This window comes from Gopherus flavomarginatus, chromosome 3 (assembly GCF_025201925.1).
Source record: "Gopherus flavomarginatus isolate rGopFla2 chromosome 3, rGopFla2.mat.asm, whole genome shotgun sequence".
Classification (NCBI taxonomy): domain Eukaryota; kingdom Metazoa; phylum Chordata; order Testudines; family Testudinidae; genus Gopherus; species Gopherus flavomarginatus.
The window spans coordinates 13,783,608-13,802,860 of NC_066619.1; the positions used below are offsets into that span (position 1 = coordinate 13,783,608).

Consider the following 19,253-nt stretch of genomic DNA (forward strand, 5'->3'; position numbering starts at 1 on the left):
CCAATACATGTACAGTAGGGAACAATTCTGCACTGGCAAGCTGATGGGTTGGATGACATAATAGGTTTTCCCCATCTCCAGCTTCTACAATTCTTTAATGTGGCATTTAAAGGGCACAGATTTCTCAAGGCTAACATTCTCTGCCCATCTCGCATACAATGGCAACCAGGGAATTACCCTGTCAATAACAATCAGAGCTGATAATATGGCAGTTAAAGGTCATAAATGCTTTAGTTAAATGGACTGCGTGAGAGACATAATGCGAGGATAACATTAAATAACATTTAGATAAACTTAGTTTACATAGAACTGCTGCTTAAACAGGACAAACTGGAATCCACAGAGGCATCCTGATTAAATAGCATCTATTTTGCTAATTAAAACCTTTTTCTTACATGTACATTCTAATACAGGTGAAATAGCAGGAACTCCCTTCTTGCTGCAAAGACACCACACAGGTCTTGAACTATATTGCCCTCTGCTAGATGGAACGGCATGCCTAGCCAAATGCATTTCAGCCTGCCTCCCTCTAATGCAGGGGGATCAAATGCTTAACTTTGCTACCTGGAGAGGCACATTCTGCAGTTGGTCAAGATGACAAAATATGGTTGGACTTTTTACTCCTGTCCCACCCACCCTAAGTGAAAAATAAGGTTTGTGTAAAATCGACAATAACATAGTTGGTTGCTTCTATTATTTTTCCTCTTCTCCATTTTTTTAGGATGCACTGGGGTGAGGGTGGGGAGGGAGATATTCAGCTTCACTAGCAGAGCAGGTTTTAATATTATAGGGAGAACAACTCTAGAACTAACATGCCTACAGTGTAAAAGCACTATAGGGACTCTTTTCATGCCGTGACTCAACCTAAGAAGCCCATAATTCCCCTACATAAGGAAACTGGTGCATTCCTTTACAATATTTTAAAAGTTTAATTTCTTGAAATCCCCAAACCCACATCCATCTGAATGTCTAAAACTGGAATTAAAGCAAGACCTGACAGCTTTGATCACTGCATTACCTAGTCCTCTGCCTTGCAGAAGAGTCTACCTGTACTGTGCCCGGATAGGTAGCATGCAAGTTTGAGGGTAGAAGGAATCTGCTTGTGCCGTCTGCCACTATACATACTTTTTAGTCTCTTCTGGCGCAGGGAGACCATTTCATAGAGCTCCCGTTCTATCAGTCCATCTCCTTCATCTTCATCCAGCCATTTCCCACAAGGAAAGGTTTGTTCAATGCCAGTGAATGGGCAATAAACCACCACCTAGGAAAAGAAGTCCAGAAAAGAAAGTCCAGTTATCCATTTCCTTTCACTAGCAGCCCAAATTAGAGATGCCTGAAACCTGCCACAGCTCAGGCAACAACTGAGCAAGGAGTTGTGAGTCCTCTGGGGAAAGTTAGGCTCTTTGGGAAGTCATCAGAAAAAAAAACAGGCTGTTTCTTGTCCAATTATGAGTGCAACAAATAGTTTCTGCCCTCCTACTCCCCCAGAAGATCCTTCTTAGGGTGCATTGACATGTACCTACCAAGCAGAGGCCAAACACCACTGTAGAGCCTGGAGGGAGAAAAGGGTCAATTGCTCATCCTCCAAAGACATGGGCTTGGGAAGTGGGGGTTGCAGGATGTAACAGGAGCCACTGAAGTGAATGACAGGGGCCTGTTGCATGCATCTTTCATTTTCAATTCAACAGCCCAAGTGGTCTGAGGGTCAGGCAGCCACACTTCTCAGTGATTGGCAGGAGACCCAAGTTATGCAAATGATTCAGGTGTCTCCACTGCTAAACTACATCACTTCCCAGAGAAACTGCATGGCCTTCCATCATCTAGAGGGAAAGTTGCCCCTTTATTGGTAAACTAGGATTAAGAGCTGACAATCTCATGGCAGAACACATGGGTATAGACACAAACCCATAGATCTGAAAAGCCCAGATTTGGACCCCTAACAAACTGATTGGTTGACCCCTTTTCCTGTTTTGGACCCACCCAAAACCAAGATCACCACGGCCCCTAAACGATGGGCAAGTTTGACTCTGGATCTTAACTCTGAAGCTCTGAATACAACACAAAATTGCATTTCTGCAATACGCATTATGCAAACATCTAACAGTGCTTCTGTGCTGAGCAGAAAATAATCTCTATCTTCGTGACAGCAAACGAGCAATTGACCCAGTTAATGAGGGATTGATTTATGCATCTAACATATATTAGTGGCAATCAGTCTCGTAGCATGCATTATGCATAATATTGACTTAATACACTGGAGATATTGTAGAATTTTAAAACTGATTTGGTTGTCCAGGGCAGACTGCAAAGGAGAAATAATTTGACAGTTGCCTAAAGACATTGACCTATTCTCACCTTCTCACAAAACCAGCCAGAACTGACACCGCAGTTATCATGCCCAATTGTGACTCTGCTCAGGGGGCTGAGAAGAGCTGCTATCTCAATGTTAAATAGATCTGTCCTGGCACGTTCAAATTCACCTCCTTCCAAGAAAATCTTCCCACTGTTCTTTAAACCTTTAGAGCCATGCAGGATTATGTGGATCTTGGAGTTAGTGCCAGCCCCTCTGACATCCCCTGTCATTACAGCAACATTGTAAACAATACCTGAGGGGTTCACAAAAGAATGAGACTCAGTTAGAAAGAAAAAAAAGTGAAAGTAACAATTTTTGACTTGACTTAGAATGTGGTTCATTGCTGCATCGATTTCTGGCAGGGTGTTTTGTTTTCAACCTCCATGCAGTGCACTGTAAATATGTTTTTTTCATGCCATGGTGTCTTCAGATAAAACACACAGCTAAATCTTGTATAACTTCATATATTCCAGCAGGAGTACACATATGGTGATAGCCTCTCTGCTACAGGGTCCCAGAAAGAAGCTGAAGTTCAGTGGTTCTGACATTCTTGCTGTAACAATTAAGTTAAATCAAAAATACTGAACATGAATGTAACATCTTCCGAGTGCTCTGCATTACATTTCACAAGGTAGGCACAGAGATTACCTCACGTTAAGAGCTAGGAGACTGAGGCATAGTTGTCAATACCAACTTTTTCAAATGCGGGTGCCTGATGTTAAGTACCAAGACCCATACTTAATCACCTAAGTAAGAGAGACCTGCTTTTCAGAGGAGCTGAGCACCAAAAGTTCTAAGTGAAGTGAAGTGGACCTGTAGATCTTCAGTGCCACTGAAAATCAGCTCCAGGTTACAGAACTAGATGAACCACTGGTCTGATCCAGCATGGCAATTTCCACGTCCATTGAAAAAAATCTGAAAATGTCACTTTAGAGACATCCATGTCACAGACAGAGTCAATGCCTAGCTGGAATTATTAGAATTTAGACACTCCTGGCTCCCACACATATGTTCACACCTAACCTCCATTAATAAGTAAGGAAACATTTCTACTACCATAAGAATGTTCCAAGATGCGCACATAAATATTTTGGGCCCAGCCTTGCAGTCCTTGCTCAGGTTAACTAGCTCAAACGTGAATGGCGATTTTTGCTTAAATAGGAACTTCAGAACTTGGTGTTTTATAAACAGTCATGTCTTTTTAAAAGTTATATTAACATTTGTATGTTGGCGCGTTTTATGCAAATGGAGCATCTTTATCAAACCTTAGGAGCTCAGATTTCCTCAAACAACAATAAAGCATTTGTCTGTCTGTGTTCTAATTAAGTTAGACAATCATAAAGTCAATATTAGAGTTTGGAATTGAACCTTATGCGTTGTAAAAGGAGATTCTGCTTCCCAGGCAATAGTATCAAGCATAAAATTGATCGATGAGCTTTTTCATCAGTTACTCGGATAAATAATTAAGCCATTTGGCATTGTTAACCCACATTCTGAAGGCAGACGGTCAACATGATACACTGGATCCTTCCATTAGCCATCAGCCTAGAATCTGCTGATGCTGGTGCTTCCTGACCTATGTCAATGCACATGTCATGCATCTGTTATGCTTGGTGATCTGGGCGCCGGAGGACTGGAATGTCACAGATGTCTGGTCCACAGCAGGTCTCCATGGTGAATCACAAACATGGCATGTTAACTTCTAAACAGGGCATGGTCAGAGATCTCCACATAGCACAGGTCCCTATGGTCCAAGAAGGAATGGACTCTGCCTCTCTATATCTGCCTCTCCAACCCTAACCCAGCTATGTGAATGACCTGCCCCTTATGACCATGTTGGAGGTGGACATTCACTTCCTACGCTCCACTTATTGGATCTCATTTTAATCCTATTTAAACCTTTGCTCCCTCCTCAGTTCTCCTCACCCCCAGCCCCAGAATCAGGCCCACTGTTTTTACCTGTGGCCTCACTTCCTCCCACAAGAATGTCCCGCTGGATTTTCCCATCATCTTCATCCAACGCAAACCAGCGACCAACTGGGAATTCATACACAGATTTATTGCCAATGTCTTCGATGATTACCTAGGAAAAGAGGAGACAGTTTGTGACCGACATGAAGTTAAAACGAAGGGAGGCGTTACACGGAGAGGAGACCAAAGAGTGCAGTGGAGGTGCAGCATTTGAGTTGTCCATTCTGTTTTACCTACTTAAAATACATTTATCAGAGAACAAGATGAAACCATCCTCTCCACAACTGTGGCTGACAGAGAGTTGCAGCAAGTCAGCACATACATCACCTTTTAATGTGGCTATTTTGCCTAGTGAACTTTGTCAGAATCTGCCCCCTACTGGAGCTCTCAGCTGCCTTTGACAACTGTACTATCTGGCTGGCCTGCTTTACTCCTCTCTAGAGTCAGCGGGCTGCCTTCTCTCTATTCTTAGTCTGGGTGGCAGCTAAACTGGTAGCTCCATGATGACGCCTTTTTCAAAGATTTTTTTCCACAGATTTTAAGGCCAGAAGGGACAATAGATCTAATTTGACCCCCTGCATAACACAGGCCAGAAAATTTCACCCAGTGACTCCATTACTGAACTAGCAGCTTCCTCCTTTCACAGTTCTGCACCTTCCGGCTGCAATGGAGGCAGTGAACCTACAGCAGAAACAGCTGCTAGTTAGAACATAAAAATGCCATACTGTGTCAGACCAGAGGTTCATCTAGACCAGTATCCTGTCTACTGACAGTGACCAGTGCCAGGTGCTTCAGAGGGAATGAACAGAACAGGTGATCATCAAGTGATCCATCCCCTGTCACTCATTCCCAGTGTTTTGCAAACAGAGGATAGGGACACTTCAGAGCATGGTTTTGCATCTCTGCCCATCCTGGCTAACAGTCGCTGATGGACCTATCCTCCATCAGTTAGGTAGGACTTGGCTTCCAGGTCCATTAAATATGTTCTACATTGATGAGCCAAGGAAAGAATTTCCCCTATTGTTGTATCAAGCAGGCAAGGTACTAACAAACTTCAACAGGACTTTATTTTTACAGTGGAAACCTCTTTACCACGCTGCTGCTGCACACTCTGTAACTCTCACCCAGCCTCCTCAACTCCTCCCCCTGCCTTCCTGTTTCCTGTCCTTTCAGACTCCCAACAGCCAGTGCTCCCAGTTCTAATAATTACAAGCACATCTAAACACCACACCTATGTGGCCAGAAAGGCCATTCTTACCAATTTTGCAATTTCTTGACCTTCTGCTGAAACACCTGTTACTACCAGAGGCAGGATACTAGACTAGACAAACACTTAGTCTGATCAGATATGACAATTTCTATGTCCTTTGTTGCAAAACATTGGTAAATTTCTATAGTGTTACTGCAATGTTTTATACCATCAGAGGATAATAGATTTTCTGCTAGACATGAAAAATCTGAATCGCCACTCATGTTGCTGGTGAATGTCTTCAGTGAATAAGATTTGCTCTCCAGGCTAGACTGTTCTTGCTGTATTTCCCTCAGCCTTCAAGGTCAGAGGAAGAGAGAGTCTGAGAATAATTTATTCCAAAATCCACCAGTGATTCCCAACTTTATCATTTATCTAAGACAGGGGTAGGCAAACTACGGCCCGCGGGCCACATCCGGCCCATCGGACCTTTTAATCTGGCCCTCAAGCTCCCAGCTGGGGAGCAGGATCAGGGCATGCCTTGCTCCACTCCGCGCATGCAGCAGCTCCACACAATGCCAAGAAGCAGGAGCAGCCGGGGGCTTCGCACGCTGTCCCTGCCCCAAGCACCGGCTCTGCAGCTCCCATTGGCTGGGAACCATGGCCAATGGGAGCTGCTGGGGTGATGCCTGCAGACAGGGCAGCATGCAGAGTGGCATGGTCTCACCTCTGTGTGGGAGCCAGAGTGGGGACAGGCTGCTGTTTCCAGGAACCACTTCAGGTAAGCACCACCCAGATCCTGCACTCCTGAGCCACCCCATGCCCCAACCCCCTTCCCCAGCCCTGATTGCCCTCTAAACCCTTTGATCCCAGCCCGGAGCACCCTCCTGCACCTCAAACCCCTCCTCCCCAGCCCCACCCCAGAGTCTGCACCGCCAGCCAGAGCCCTCTTTCCCCCCCCATGCACCCCAATCCCCTGCCCTAGCTGGTCCTCCATACAATTTCCATACCACAATGTGGCCTTCAGGCCAAAAAGTTGCCGACCCCTGATCTAAGACTTTGGTTGTAGCTGGTAGTGCCAGATGCCTCTGGTTCTAATGGCATATAGTCAAACCCGAAAGGGAGCTTGTCTCCAGAGTTTGGGTGCTGGGAAATCAAGCAGCAGCAGTGCACTGGATCCTAAAAAAGACTGCTCCATTAAGGTACATGTGGACTGGAGGTGTCTATAATAGCAGTGCCCAGCAGCAGGAATGATAGGAGTATCAATGGTTAGAAGCCCTCTCTTATAAATTAATACTTTTCTTATACTTCTCTTTATTCTCATTTCATTTTATATTTAGAGCTGGCAAGCTCACTCTGAGCATAAACAACTAGACAGCAACATCCACAACTCGGGAAGCGTGTGAGGAACGACCAGAGATGTTTACTGTGTGTGTCTGGGTCTGACAAAGCTTCCTGTACTAGATCATAGAACACTTTGGGAAAAACAGCACAAGGAGAAAAACAAATCCTGTGATGTTTTACCCTGCACCTTCGAACTCGGGGCAGCTTACCAGCTAGATTTCACGTCAAGCTCACAGCTCAGAAACGGCTTTATTTATGTTCACAACTATCTTTCTGATTGCTGCTGTAAAGGGGAGGGTTAGTTTCTGGCTGCCCCTTGTCACTTCCCCAGTGTCTGTACCACCACTGACCTAAACTAAGTGGCTCTAAAGTCTGTCATGCAAGGACTATTTTTAGTATCCTAATGATGCTCCTTTTCCTGTGGTCTGTTCCACTTATCAGAGGGATTCCCCAGGGCTCTGGTCTTCATTTTCTCTGTTCCCACTTATCAGTTTAAATGGCAAACTTTGGTTTAGACCCCAGTAATGGTACTGAAGAGTGAGATAATACCGTTCTAGTGTACCAACAGTCACGTTATCTAGGCTTCAAAAAACTGGATCAGATCCTCAACTGGTGTAAATCGGGAAATCAACACCAGCTGAGGTTATGGTGAATTTATATTCTATTTCAGGGGTCAGCAACCTTTCAGAAGTGGTGTGCCGAGTCTTCATTTAATCACTCTAATTTAAGGTTTTGTGCACTAGTAATACATTTTAACATTTTTAGAAGGTCTCTTTCTATAAGTCTATAATATATAACTAATCTATTGTTGTATGTAAAGTAAATAAGGTTTTTAAAATGTTTAAGAAGCTTCATTTAAATTAAATTAAAATGCAGAGCCCCCCGGACCGGTGGCCAGGACCCGGGCAGTGTGAGTGCCACTGAAAATCAGCTCACGTGCCGCCTTCGACACCCATGCCATAGGTTGCCTACCCCTGTTCTATTTCTTTACTTATTTTATAGGCAGGGGAGGCAGTGATGCCTATACTTAAGCTTGCCATTATAAAACCATGTTTTCAGTTGTTTATAACTTTGTCAAATTTTAACTGTTTGGCCTGAAATTTTCTATGCTGCATGTCTGACAAAGGCTCATTCTTTTCCTTTTTCTTTTTCTTTGAAGTTTCAGCAAAAAAATGGTACAGCTGTTTCAGAGAATAGGGGAAGCACATTATTTTGTCATTTAAAAAACATTCTTACCACCATTTTGTTGGGGAATTCTAGCGGCACCATGCTTTCGTGGAGGGGGTTGCAATTTGGCAGGGGTGTATGACCTTTGTGTCAAGAATGTGCCTTTTGCTGTGCCCGTGAAAAAAAATCCAAATTTGGCCAAGTTATAAGACTTTGCATAATTTCAGTTCCCACAGCTCCACAGTACTGGGGATGAGTTGGGGTTGCTTAGTTAAGGAACCTATTGTCTGTAGGACCCCTGCCGCAATTGTTGTAGAAGTTGGAAGATCTGTAGTAAATGAGGCAGAGCATTGCAAGATGAGAAAGGATGGTCTCATGGTTAAGGCAGTTGAATGCTTCCCTGGAGAATTGGGTTTTATCTCTGCCTCTGCCACAGAGTTCCTGGGTAACGCTGGGGAAATCATTTTAACCAATGGCCACTAATTGTGTGTTCCTTATTTTCTGGGTGCCCAAATAGAATCTGGTTTGCAGCAGCGCTGAGCACACACAGCTGCCTTTGAAATCAATGGAAGCTGTGCTTTGAAGATATAAGTGCTATATTATGTTAAGTACTCTGAAAAATCAGGTCCTAGGCATCTAAAATCGGGTACCCAAAAGTAGTGGATACTTTTGACCTTAATCTCCCTTCTCGATTGCCCAGTGGTAAAATGGAGATAATAGCACTCCCTCGCCGCACTGGGGTCTTGTGAAGATAAATGTATTAACGCTTGTGAAGCACTCAGATACTGTAGCGATGAACATCATAGAATAGCCCTGTATAAAGAGCAGGGTTTGACTAGTGACAATGAGGATAAAACAAAATGTTGAACAGCTGGTCATTAACTGAAATGTGCCATGAAAGAGACAGGGGTCTTGTGGAAAAAATAGCATGTGACCATGTAATTAAAGATTATATCATAATGCATAAATACAATGAGGGCAGAATCAAGGTTGCACAATCTTAATTCTAACATTTCTTAATTTTTGAGTACTTGACTTTGCAATCTTATTGGTCTTTTAACATAGTTTTTGTATGTGCAATATATATATATACACACACACACACATACACATAACCTATGTTGCCTTCCATCTAAGAAACTTGCAGCACTTTTACAAACCTTCACCTAAGCTTTCCAATACACCTGTGTGGACAGGAAGTATTATCTCTGTTCTAAAGATGAGGAGAGTGAGATGTGATTGAATCACCCAAATTCTCATAAAGAATCAGTGGCAGGGTGAGGAATAGAACCAAACAGCCTCAACCCCTAGTCCCATGGCTTAGTCTCAAGAGCATCCAACCCTTCATGCACTTCTTCAAGCAAGAACCATCTGACACAGATTTAACAAACGCACTCTCCAGTTTTAGCTGAGCTTGAGTTAAACATGATGGACTCAGATCTCCACTCAATACAGTAGGAAGGACTCCGGTTGGAGTCGTCTTTATGCTAGAACTGCAAGTGCATGCTTCAGTTCTTTGCTTTGTTGTTCTTGGGTCACAGACTCTCTTACACACTCTCTTTCGGCTATAGTAACAACGAAGTTACTGAATTCCATTGGCTTTGGATCTGGACCTATTTAAACAATTTTCAGCAGGGTCCAAAAGAAACTTTACTGGGTCAATTAGTCCAACTCCCTGTAAATGTGCAAAACTGAATTCAGAATTCGTTACTCCTAAATCACCTCTCACAAACAGGAGTGTAATCTAGCCTATCTTCGAGCGTTTCCAGTGAAAACAATTCCAAAACCTCCTTTTAGAGCTTGGCCCAGTGGCTGCGTGTTCTCTCTACATTTTCTGGTACCAAACCTACATTTTACCTCTTCCCTACAATGAAGAGTTTCCCGTTCTGTCCTTGCTGTCCCCTTTATAAAATCTATTCACACATCTGCAGGCAGTTAACCCCATCTCTCTTCAGTCTGCTTTTCTCCAAAAAGGATTTGCTGAGTTCACTTAACTTTTTACTCACAGCTCTTATTTTCCAGATCTTTAATAATCTTTCTTTCTCTCCTCTGAACTTTCACATGCTTTAGACCTAAACATGCTAAATAGGGCAGAATAATTATCTGACTTGTTTTATATGTGATATTCCTAGTAATACAACCCAAAATAGTACAGTAATTGCCTTTTTGCCAATGGTTCAGACACTGATTCCTTCAGCACTCTAGGGTGTATTCAGTATATTCTGCTGATGTCAATATATTCAAGTTATCTAAATACTCTTTAACCTTTTATTATCTGATAGGAGAATACCAGGAGTTCGAACTCTGAGTGAGTTATATCAGTGTTTATCTTCTGTTATAAAACACCCTGCAGTGCCGTTCTAAGGAATGACTCGATTGAACTGGAATCACTGTTATCTCATTTCACCTTCTATCCTTTAACTTTCTTCTCCAAGGGCTCAGTCCTACAAAGCCTGAGCACCCCCGAGATGAAGAAACTTGGCACCTTGCTGGACCATCCCTAGAGCCAGCAACAAATGGATGAAAGGGCTGCCTACCTTCTGCATCTTGAATTAGAATGAGCCTTGTGATTTGAGACTCTTAACTCTGACAAGTTGACAGGAAGCAAACACGTTGCTGGCACATAGCAAATAAAACAATACTAGTAACTGGGGCAAGCCAGTCTGGAAAAGCAGACTTTTTGCAACCCTTGCAGTGGGGAGAGACAGCTAACTGGAGTGAACCATACAACAAGGCCCCAAGAAAAAGGCAGAGTCAGGCAGACAGCAAAATTGGTCTTAAGGTCAAGGCACTGAACTGACACATTGACACTATGCTCTAGTCCCAGTTCTTCCGTAGGCTTTCTGTGTGACCTTGGATGAATTGCTTAATCTGCAAATTTGGGAATAATAATACTTCCTCTTCCCCACTCTTTGGCTGTCTAGTTTATTTAGATTGTTAGCGCTTCAGGGGAGGGGCTGTCTCTGTGTATGCACAGCTGGGGGACTCTGGGCACGATCCCAATGCAAACGACAACCAATAAGGTTGTGCTGGTGAAGCTTTGAAAGAAGACACAGCTATTTTATTAACATTTTTCCTCTATATTTCTTTGTGTTTTATGTCTGTCCATGTTTCCAAAATGGTGCATATTATGGTAAGATGTGGGAATGATTCATATCACCCAGATATCAAAGGTAATTATTTTGCAAGTTGTTAAACAAGCATTTAAGTAACCTGTGCTGTTATCACTGGATCATGTTTGGGTAGATGAACTACTTAATGAGTGCATAAGTGAACTAAACATACAAAAAGTTTCAAAGGTGAATGGTGTAGGTTATAAAGTTTGGCTTAGGACAAATTACTAAGATATTCATTACCACATAATTACAGTGTTAATCAGGACCCTTTTTAATATATATAATAGTCACTAGATTATACTCCTGGTTTTGCATCTCATCTGAACAGTGACATCATCTAGTGCAGAGCCCCCTAACATCAGTTTGGGGAGTTTGTTCAGTAATAACTCAGCAGGAAATGTGTCATCTGTTGGATCACCAACACCATGTCCTGCAGCACCTACAAGAGGTGTTCCTTGAAGATCTCCTACACAAGGATTATAGCTACGCCTGTAATTACTGAAAATAAATCAGAGTGGATCTGCAGGCAAAACATTCCACATGATTTTCTGATATGGGAACCTACAATTCCCACTGACTGCAGCTCACCTTTTAGAATGATACCTATATTGTGCTCTGTAGTAGTTGGACCCACTTGAGCTAAACGCGCTCTGAAATAGCATGGACAATTTCTGTTAATCTGCCCAGATGCGGTATACTTACTGCATGGGTAAGTTTTCTATATTGTAAGTGGTCCAGCAATTTGACTCATTTGCTGTGCCCCTAGTCACAAATGCTCCAAATGACAGATTTGCCATTAGCTTCAGTGAGCGTTTGGGGCTGGAGAGGAAAGAAATCAAACAGGGACTTCCAAGGAGAACTGTTAATGAGAGGTCCTTTGGTTGCACAAAGAAGGTGGTGAGCTGCAGTCATGTGGAGTAAAAGCAGTGAGCACATTAGCAGACACAGAGAAAAGTTAGTAGCCCATTTAACCCCCACCCCCTCCATTTACCATGCAAATGATCATGCAACAGTTTTCACTGAAACAAGACACACTAAACTGTATACTCTCTATAGCGTGCCCTTGTACCACTAAACTATTCTGAGGGATTATATGGGAGCTCAGTGGTGCCTGGACCTTGCACTGGCCTGTAAAATAATAAGTGTTTGCCACAGATGTGAGTCACTTTAACAGACCTTTCACTGAACGAGTGAGGCGAGCAGCGAGCAGGGAGAGTTGATGTTAGAAGGTGCAGAGTACTTACACCTCTGCACTCCAGGGCCCAAACACTGACTTAGGTCAAGTCAATGGTGAGTTACAACCTGGTCTTCATTTTTGGCATAGACACCGACTCTGTAAGTGCTCTGGGGCTGGAGCACCCATGGAAAAAAAACAGTGGGTGCTCAGTACCCACTCACAGCCCCGCCGATTAGCTCCTTCCCATCCCCCCAGCACCTCCCCTCCACTGGTGATCAGCTGTTCAGTGCCGTGCAGAAGGCACAGAGGGAGGGAAGGAGCAGGGGCAGGAAGAGGCAGGGGGGCTTGAGGGAAGGGATGGAGTGGGGGCGAGGCCTGGGCTAGAGCAGGGATCAAGTGCCCCCCAAGAATTCAGAAACTCAGAGCCTCTGTTTTTTGGTCACATGCTTGAGCACCTCTATTTAGAATATATGCAGTGTTATAGCTGTGTCGGCCCCAGAACATTAAAGGGACAAGGTGGGTGAGGTAATATCTTTTATTGGACCAACTATTTAGAGCAGGCTCAAAATTAGAGTGTTGCAGGACATGGCTGAATTCACTGGCAGGACAGGAAAGAGAAGTTTCTGCTATAACACCTGCACTCGCCCTTCACATACCATCGTCAACACCAGATTTGCAGTTTTAAACATCAATTATCTCCAAAGATTTTGGTGTGGTTATTAGCTTTGAATGCTCAATGCTTCACCCACACTTTTCTGAGTAACAAGAAACTTGAATGACCAAATTACCAGTGATACGACTGTTAAAAAAGCAAATGCAATTTTGGGATGCATCAGGCGGGGTATTTCCTGCAAGGATAAGGAGGTGTTAGTACCGTTATATAAGGCATTGGTGAGACCCCATCTGGAATATTGTGTGCAGTTCTGGTGTCCCATGTTCAAGAAGGATGAATTCAAACTGGAACAGGTTCAGAGACGGGCTACTAGGATGATCCGAGGAACGGAAAAATTGCCTTATGAAAGGAGACTCAAAGAGCTTGGCTTGTTTAGCCTGGCCAAAAGAAGGCTGCGGGGGGATATGCTTGCTCTATATAAATATATCAGGGGGGTTAACGTTAGGGAGGAAGAGGAATTATTTAAGTTTAGTACTAATGTAGGCACGAGGACGAATGGGTATAAACTGGATATTAGGAAGTTTAGACTTGAAATTAGACGAAGGTTTCTAACCATTAGGGGAGTGAAGTTCTGGAACAGCCTTCCGAGGGAAGTAGTAGGGCAAAAGACTTTCCTGGCTTTAAGACAAAGCTTGATAAATATATGGAGGGGATGTTATGATAGGATCGTTAATTTGGGCAATTGATCTTGGATTACCACCAGATAGATCTGCTCAATGGTCTGCGGGGAGATGTTGGATGGGATGGGAACTGAGTTACTGCAGAGAATTCCTTCTTGGGTGCTGGCTGGTGAGTCTTGCCCACATGCTCAGGGTTTAGCTGATCGCCATATTTGGGGTCGGGAAGGAATTTTCCTCCAGGGCGGATTGGCAGGGGCCCTGGAGGTTTTTCGCCTTCCCATGCAGCGTGGGGCACGGGTCGCTTGCTGGTGGATTCTCTGCAGCTTGAGGTCTTCAAACCAATTTTGAGGATTTCAATAACTCGGTCCTGGGTTAGGGGTTGTTATAAAATTGGATGGGTGGGGTTCTGTGGCCTGCCTTGTGCAGGAGGTCAGACTAGATGATCATATTGGTCCCTTCTGACCTATGAGTCTATGAGTCTGTTGGTATCGAACCAGTGAGTAGATGAGAAGTTAGACGTTTTGGTCCCAGCGCAGCCTTAATTAACTGTCTCCTAAGGAATAACTAACCTTGTCAAGGAACCAGCCGGCAGAGCCACCCTTGTTATTGTGGCCTATGGTAATTTTCCGTAACTTTCCCAAATTTGGAGCATCAAGGGTGAACTTGTCCTCTGCTCCCTTTTCAAAGTTGTCCTTGTCATTGTCCAGTCTCCTCTCCCCTAAGCAAAACAACAGCACAGGGACAGGTGATTGAGATGGGAAAAAGTTGGTGAAGGTCTCAGTACATATTTATACATTTACAAAAATCTCTGTCTAGCAACGCTACTGTTATGACTAAATCAACCAGTACCAAAACACTGCTTCTATACAGTGCGGATAGTAGAAGACAGGGAACTTTATAATCCAATGATGTAGCACCATTCCTTCAGCACACACAAAAGCAGGAGAGCAGCAAGTGGGGTTTGCTGGCTGATTTCCCCAAGCCAGGGCTGGAGGGCTGAAGGCAGAACAGCAGAGGGAGTTGACTGCTGGCTTTCACGCCAGAGAGCTGGAGCCAAGGGCCAGAGAGGGCTGACGGCAGGGAAGCAGTGGAGAGACTTACTGGCGGACACGCCTGAGCTGAAGTCAGAGGGCTGAAGGGCTCCCAGCACAGCAACAGGGAGAGTTCCCACTGGGAAGAGTGGGGCTGCACCCCATCTGGAGGGGCTGAGGGGTGGTGGCTGTCCTGACAAAAGGACAGGAGGTGTGTGATGAAGAGCCCAGGTGTGGCAGAAGATACTGCAGTATGGTATGGAAGGACTCCCAGCACAGAGGCTGGAGGGATTCCCACGGGGAAGAACAGGGTTTTAAGGACTATATACAGTGAGTGTGAGAAGTAAACTATATTTGGGACTCTTACGGGGCATTGTTTTGGTAATTAACTGGTCCTAAATAGAGGTACTACTTAAGCAAGTGTGCCTGTGTGAAAGGGAAACTGAGGCAGGCACACCTGTCATATAATGGCTTGCTGTAGGAGGGTGCTCCAGGCCAGGTCACCCTATGACAGTTACTTACATTACTCAGAAGTTTCCAAAGATAGATGATTGGGTGGCTCTTTTATTTTCTCTATTGCAACATTTCAAACAGTTCTGATTTTAAAAGTCTATCCAACCATTTAAAATACTTTTGGGGTAGATACAAGCTGCAGAATTCCAGATTTACCATGCCTCAAAGCTCAGGGGCTTTTGGATTCTGAATTTTACTCAAGACCACTATAAAGAGAGGAGTTATTTGCAAGTTTGGATTTTCAACACCTCTGAACTCAAAGGAGTTTGCTTTTATGGAAAAGTGTTGAAGAATTGAACAGGGATAAAACCAATAGTATTCTACATTAATTACTCTAAAAGCCGATAGAATTTAATAGGGAATGAAATCCTTTCAACAGATGTTTAAGAATCATTCCACAGAAAGTGGGAATGTGCTAATAAAGTTTGCGGATGACACAAATCTGGGAGGTATTGCTAACACAGAGAAGACCGGGATATCATATAGGAAGATCTGGATGTCCTTGTAAACTGAAGTAATAGTAATAGGATGAAATTTAATAGTGAAAAGTGCAAGGTCATGCATTTAGGGATTAACTACAAGAATTTTGGTTATAAATTGGGGACACATCAGTTGGAAGTAACAGAGGAGGAGAAGGACCTCGGGGTATTGGTTGATCACAGGATGACTATGAGACACCAATGCAATATGGCCGTTAAAAAGGCTAATGTGGTTTTTGGATGCATCAGGCGAGGTATTTCCAAGTAAAGGTAAGGAGGTGTTAGTACCATTATACAAGGCACTGGTGAGACCTCATCTGGAATATTGTGTGTAGTTCTGGTTTAAGAAGGATGAATATTGTGTGTAGTTCCCATGTTTAAGAAGGATGAATCCAAACTGGAACAGGTACAGAGAAGGGCTACCAGGATGATCCGAGGAATGGAAAACTTGTCTTATGTAAGGAGACTCAAAGAGCTTGGCTTGTTTAGCCTAACCAAAAGAAAGTTGAGGGGTGATATGATTGCTCTTTATAAATATATCAGAGGGATAAATATCAGGGAGGGAGAAGAATTATTTAAGCTCAGTATCAATGTGGACACAAGAACAAATGGATATAAAATGGACACTAGGAAATTTAGACTTGAAATTAGACAAAGGTTTCTAACCATTAGAGGAGTGAAGTTCTGGAGCAGCCTTCCAAGAGGAGTAGTGGGGGCAAAAGACATATCTGGCTTCAAGACTAAGCTTGATAAGTTTATGGAGGGATGGTATGATGGGATAGCCTAATTTTAGCAAATAATTGATCTTTGATTATTAGCAGGTAAATATGCCCAATGGTCTGTGATGGGATATTAGATGGGGTGGGATCTGAGTTACTACAGAGAATTATTTCCTGGGTGCTGGCTGGTGAGTCTTGCCCACATGCTCAGGGTTTAACTGATAGCCATATTTGGAGTCAGGAAGGAATTTTCCTCCAGGGCAGATTGGCAGAGGCCCTGGATGTTTTTAACCTTTCTCTGCAGTGTGAGGCACGGGTCACTTGCTGGAGGATTCTCTGGCACCTTGAGGTCTTCAAATCACGATTTGAGGACTTCAATAACTCAGACATAGGTTAGCGGAGTGTTACAGGAGTGGGTCGGTGAGATTCTGTGGCCTCCATTGTGCAGGAGGTCAGACTAGATGATCATAATGGTCCCTTCTGACCTTAAAGTCTATGAGTCTATGAGTAATGCAAGAGAAGTGATATCTTTCTGTACTAAATTCTATAGGATAGTTAAACTATAGAAAGGATTTCATTTTTTTAGTGAAGTCTTGAAGACTTTTCTGTAAGGTAGGTGTGAGGGGTTGGTTTGGGCCCATCTCTAATTATTCTTCTGATCTTTAGATGAAACATAATGTTTACTAAAATCAACTGCATACTATCATGTTTTGCTACAGCCTCTGTTTCACAAAATAAATGCAGCTTATCAGCTGATTTGAATTAAATGGTGATACAAATGGTGACACGATCACACTTTAAATGGACAGATATTCAATCACAGTTGACAATTAAAGTTTGAAAGAATATGCATGAACAAAATTCTTCTCTCAGTTTCCCAAAAGGGATTGCCAATATTTTTCTTTCCCTTCATGTATGGGAACATCAGATATTTCAGAGGATTGTTTCCCTGTTGAATTGGTCTATGCCCATGTATCTATACCAGGAATTTTTGTGTTAGATGACACAGCAGTAGAAAAGCCTGACCCTGGTTCATATTCCAGCTGTTCTGCTGTTGCACCTGCTGAAAATTATGGGTCTAAAATATCCTAAACTAGACGGGCCATTTGTTGTCCTTTCACGGAGCCAAATCATTTTGCATTTTCCAGATTGTGCTGTTTGTTGTTCAGATATCAGGTTCGCCTAGGGCAGAGCAGGAAAAGTATTTTAGGAAATGATTTGCATTTGAATACCTGTGTCTCCATTCTCGCCAAAGATATTAATGAAGACATCCGCATCTGTTCCACTGCCGCTAATGTCTCCGGTAAACACTCTGACCACATACTTGTTAACTGCAAAGACAGAAGGAGAAATGCCCAGCATACTAACAATACAAGCCATGGATCAACATAAAGCGTACTGATACACACCAGACCTGTCACAGTGGTGCAAAATGCCTTGGGAGCACTTGGACAATATGGGATGCTAAGAGCCACTGTTCATAATGGTTAGTACACAGAATGCTATGGTAACTATTGCAGCAGACTCAAAGAGTGAAATTCTGGTTCCACTGAAGTCAGTGGAGTTTTGTCATTATGGGGGTCAGCATTTCAACCAACATGTGTATGACAATCCTAGTGTACTATGCAGGCCACCATTCATAGCCTTTCCTGGCTGTTGTAACACTGCCACCATAGGGAGACCCAGGATGCCAACGCATACAAAAAAATTTCAATAAAGAGGTAAAACCAAAGCTTAGCCAAGGCAATTAAAATACTCTCCCAAAACTTTTCCAAAATTAATCCTACATTGATCCCTCACCTAATAAGAGTGACAAGATAAGTGGAGTCTCTGCTGGAGGGTATTGTGCACACACCTCCTTGCATTAGCACCTCCCCCCATCCCAATTCTGCAGGGAACTCTCTGTGGGGCTGGAAACTGTGCCACAGAGACATCTGATATTCCCTGCTTCTTCCATCTACAGTACTTATAACTCCCCATCACTGGAATAGCCAAGCACCTCACAATCTTTAATGTATTTATCCTGATAACACTCCTCTGAGGAAAGGCAGTGCTATTATTCCCATTTTACAGATAGGGAACTGAAGCACAGAGAGACTAAATGACTTATCCAAACTCAGACAGGATTCCTGAGGCACAGGAGGGAACTGAACACAGGCGTCCCACAGGCTAGGCTAGGTTAGGCTAGCACCCAAAGCTTTGGATCATCTTCTCTCCCTCTGTGGAAGGGGTGCAAACCATTCTAGGAAGACCTTTTCCCTAGTAAGAGCTCAGTGACCTTTGGCGTCCACTTCTCAGGGCAGGAGGAGCAGATCATTCAGTTCTTGGTCTTTTTACTGGAAGTCTGAACAAATGACACAAATGGGGCAAACTGTGGTGCTGACACATGGCCGTTAAACACACTAAGGTCTATGTTAGCCTTGTTTTTCTGAAACATCAATGATCTGAGTAACCCATACAACTGCTCAGGTTTAGATCTGACCCCTCCAATTCTGAACACTACACTGCAGCTAACTTTGCAACTTAGCCAATACTCAGCAAGAGCAGGCGATAACAAATATTTTGAAGAAAGATCAGTCAACTGAAGATGTGCAAAGACTTGGAAAGGTCCTATCCAGCTACCCCATCCAGTTTAAAAATGTTGCTGCTTTATAGAATATAAAAAAGTCATAAGTGAGTGAAGATATCAAGCACTGTACCTTTGACGTTGCAATGCCAAACTGCAATCATATGTAGCACTAAGGAGCCCAAAAAACACTTACGTCAATAAGAAGCATAGATATTTCCATTGCCCAGACTCTTCAAAACTAGGGATGGGATTTTTCAGATACGATCCAGGTTAGCCTAACCCCACTCCCATTGATATCAATGGAAAAATACCCATTGACTTCAATGGGAGGA

At 43.3% G+C, this 19,253-nt stretch overlaps 1 protein-coding gene across 1 annotated transcript in view; it reads right to left on the reverse strand.

The window, feature by feature from the left end:
• LOXHD1 (lipoxygenase homology PLAT domains 1) overlaps positions 1–19,253 on the reverse strand; it is a 209,944-nt gene that overhangs the window by 149,142 nt on the left and 41,549 nt on the right. Inside the window, exons 5-9 of the mRNA XM_050943268.1 lie at positions 17,585–17,683; positions 14,180–14,328; positions 4,313–4,436; positions 2,356–2,606; positions 1,126–1,261 (exon numbers count right to left, since the gene is read on the reverse strand). Of these exons, the coding sequence (XP_050799225.1) occupies positions 1,126–1,261; positions 2,356–2,606; positions 4,313–4,436; positions 14,180–14,328; positions 17,585–17,683 (759 nt within the window). The remainder of the gene's footprint in view (positions 1–1,125; positions 1,262–2,355; positions 2,607–4,312; positions 4,437–14,179; positions 14,329–17,584; positions 17,684–19,253) is intronic.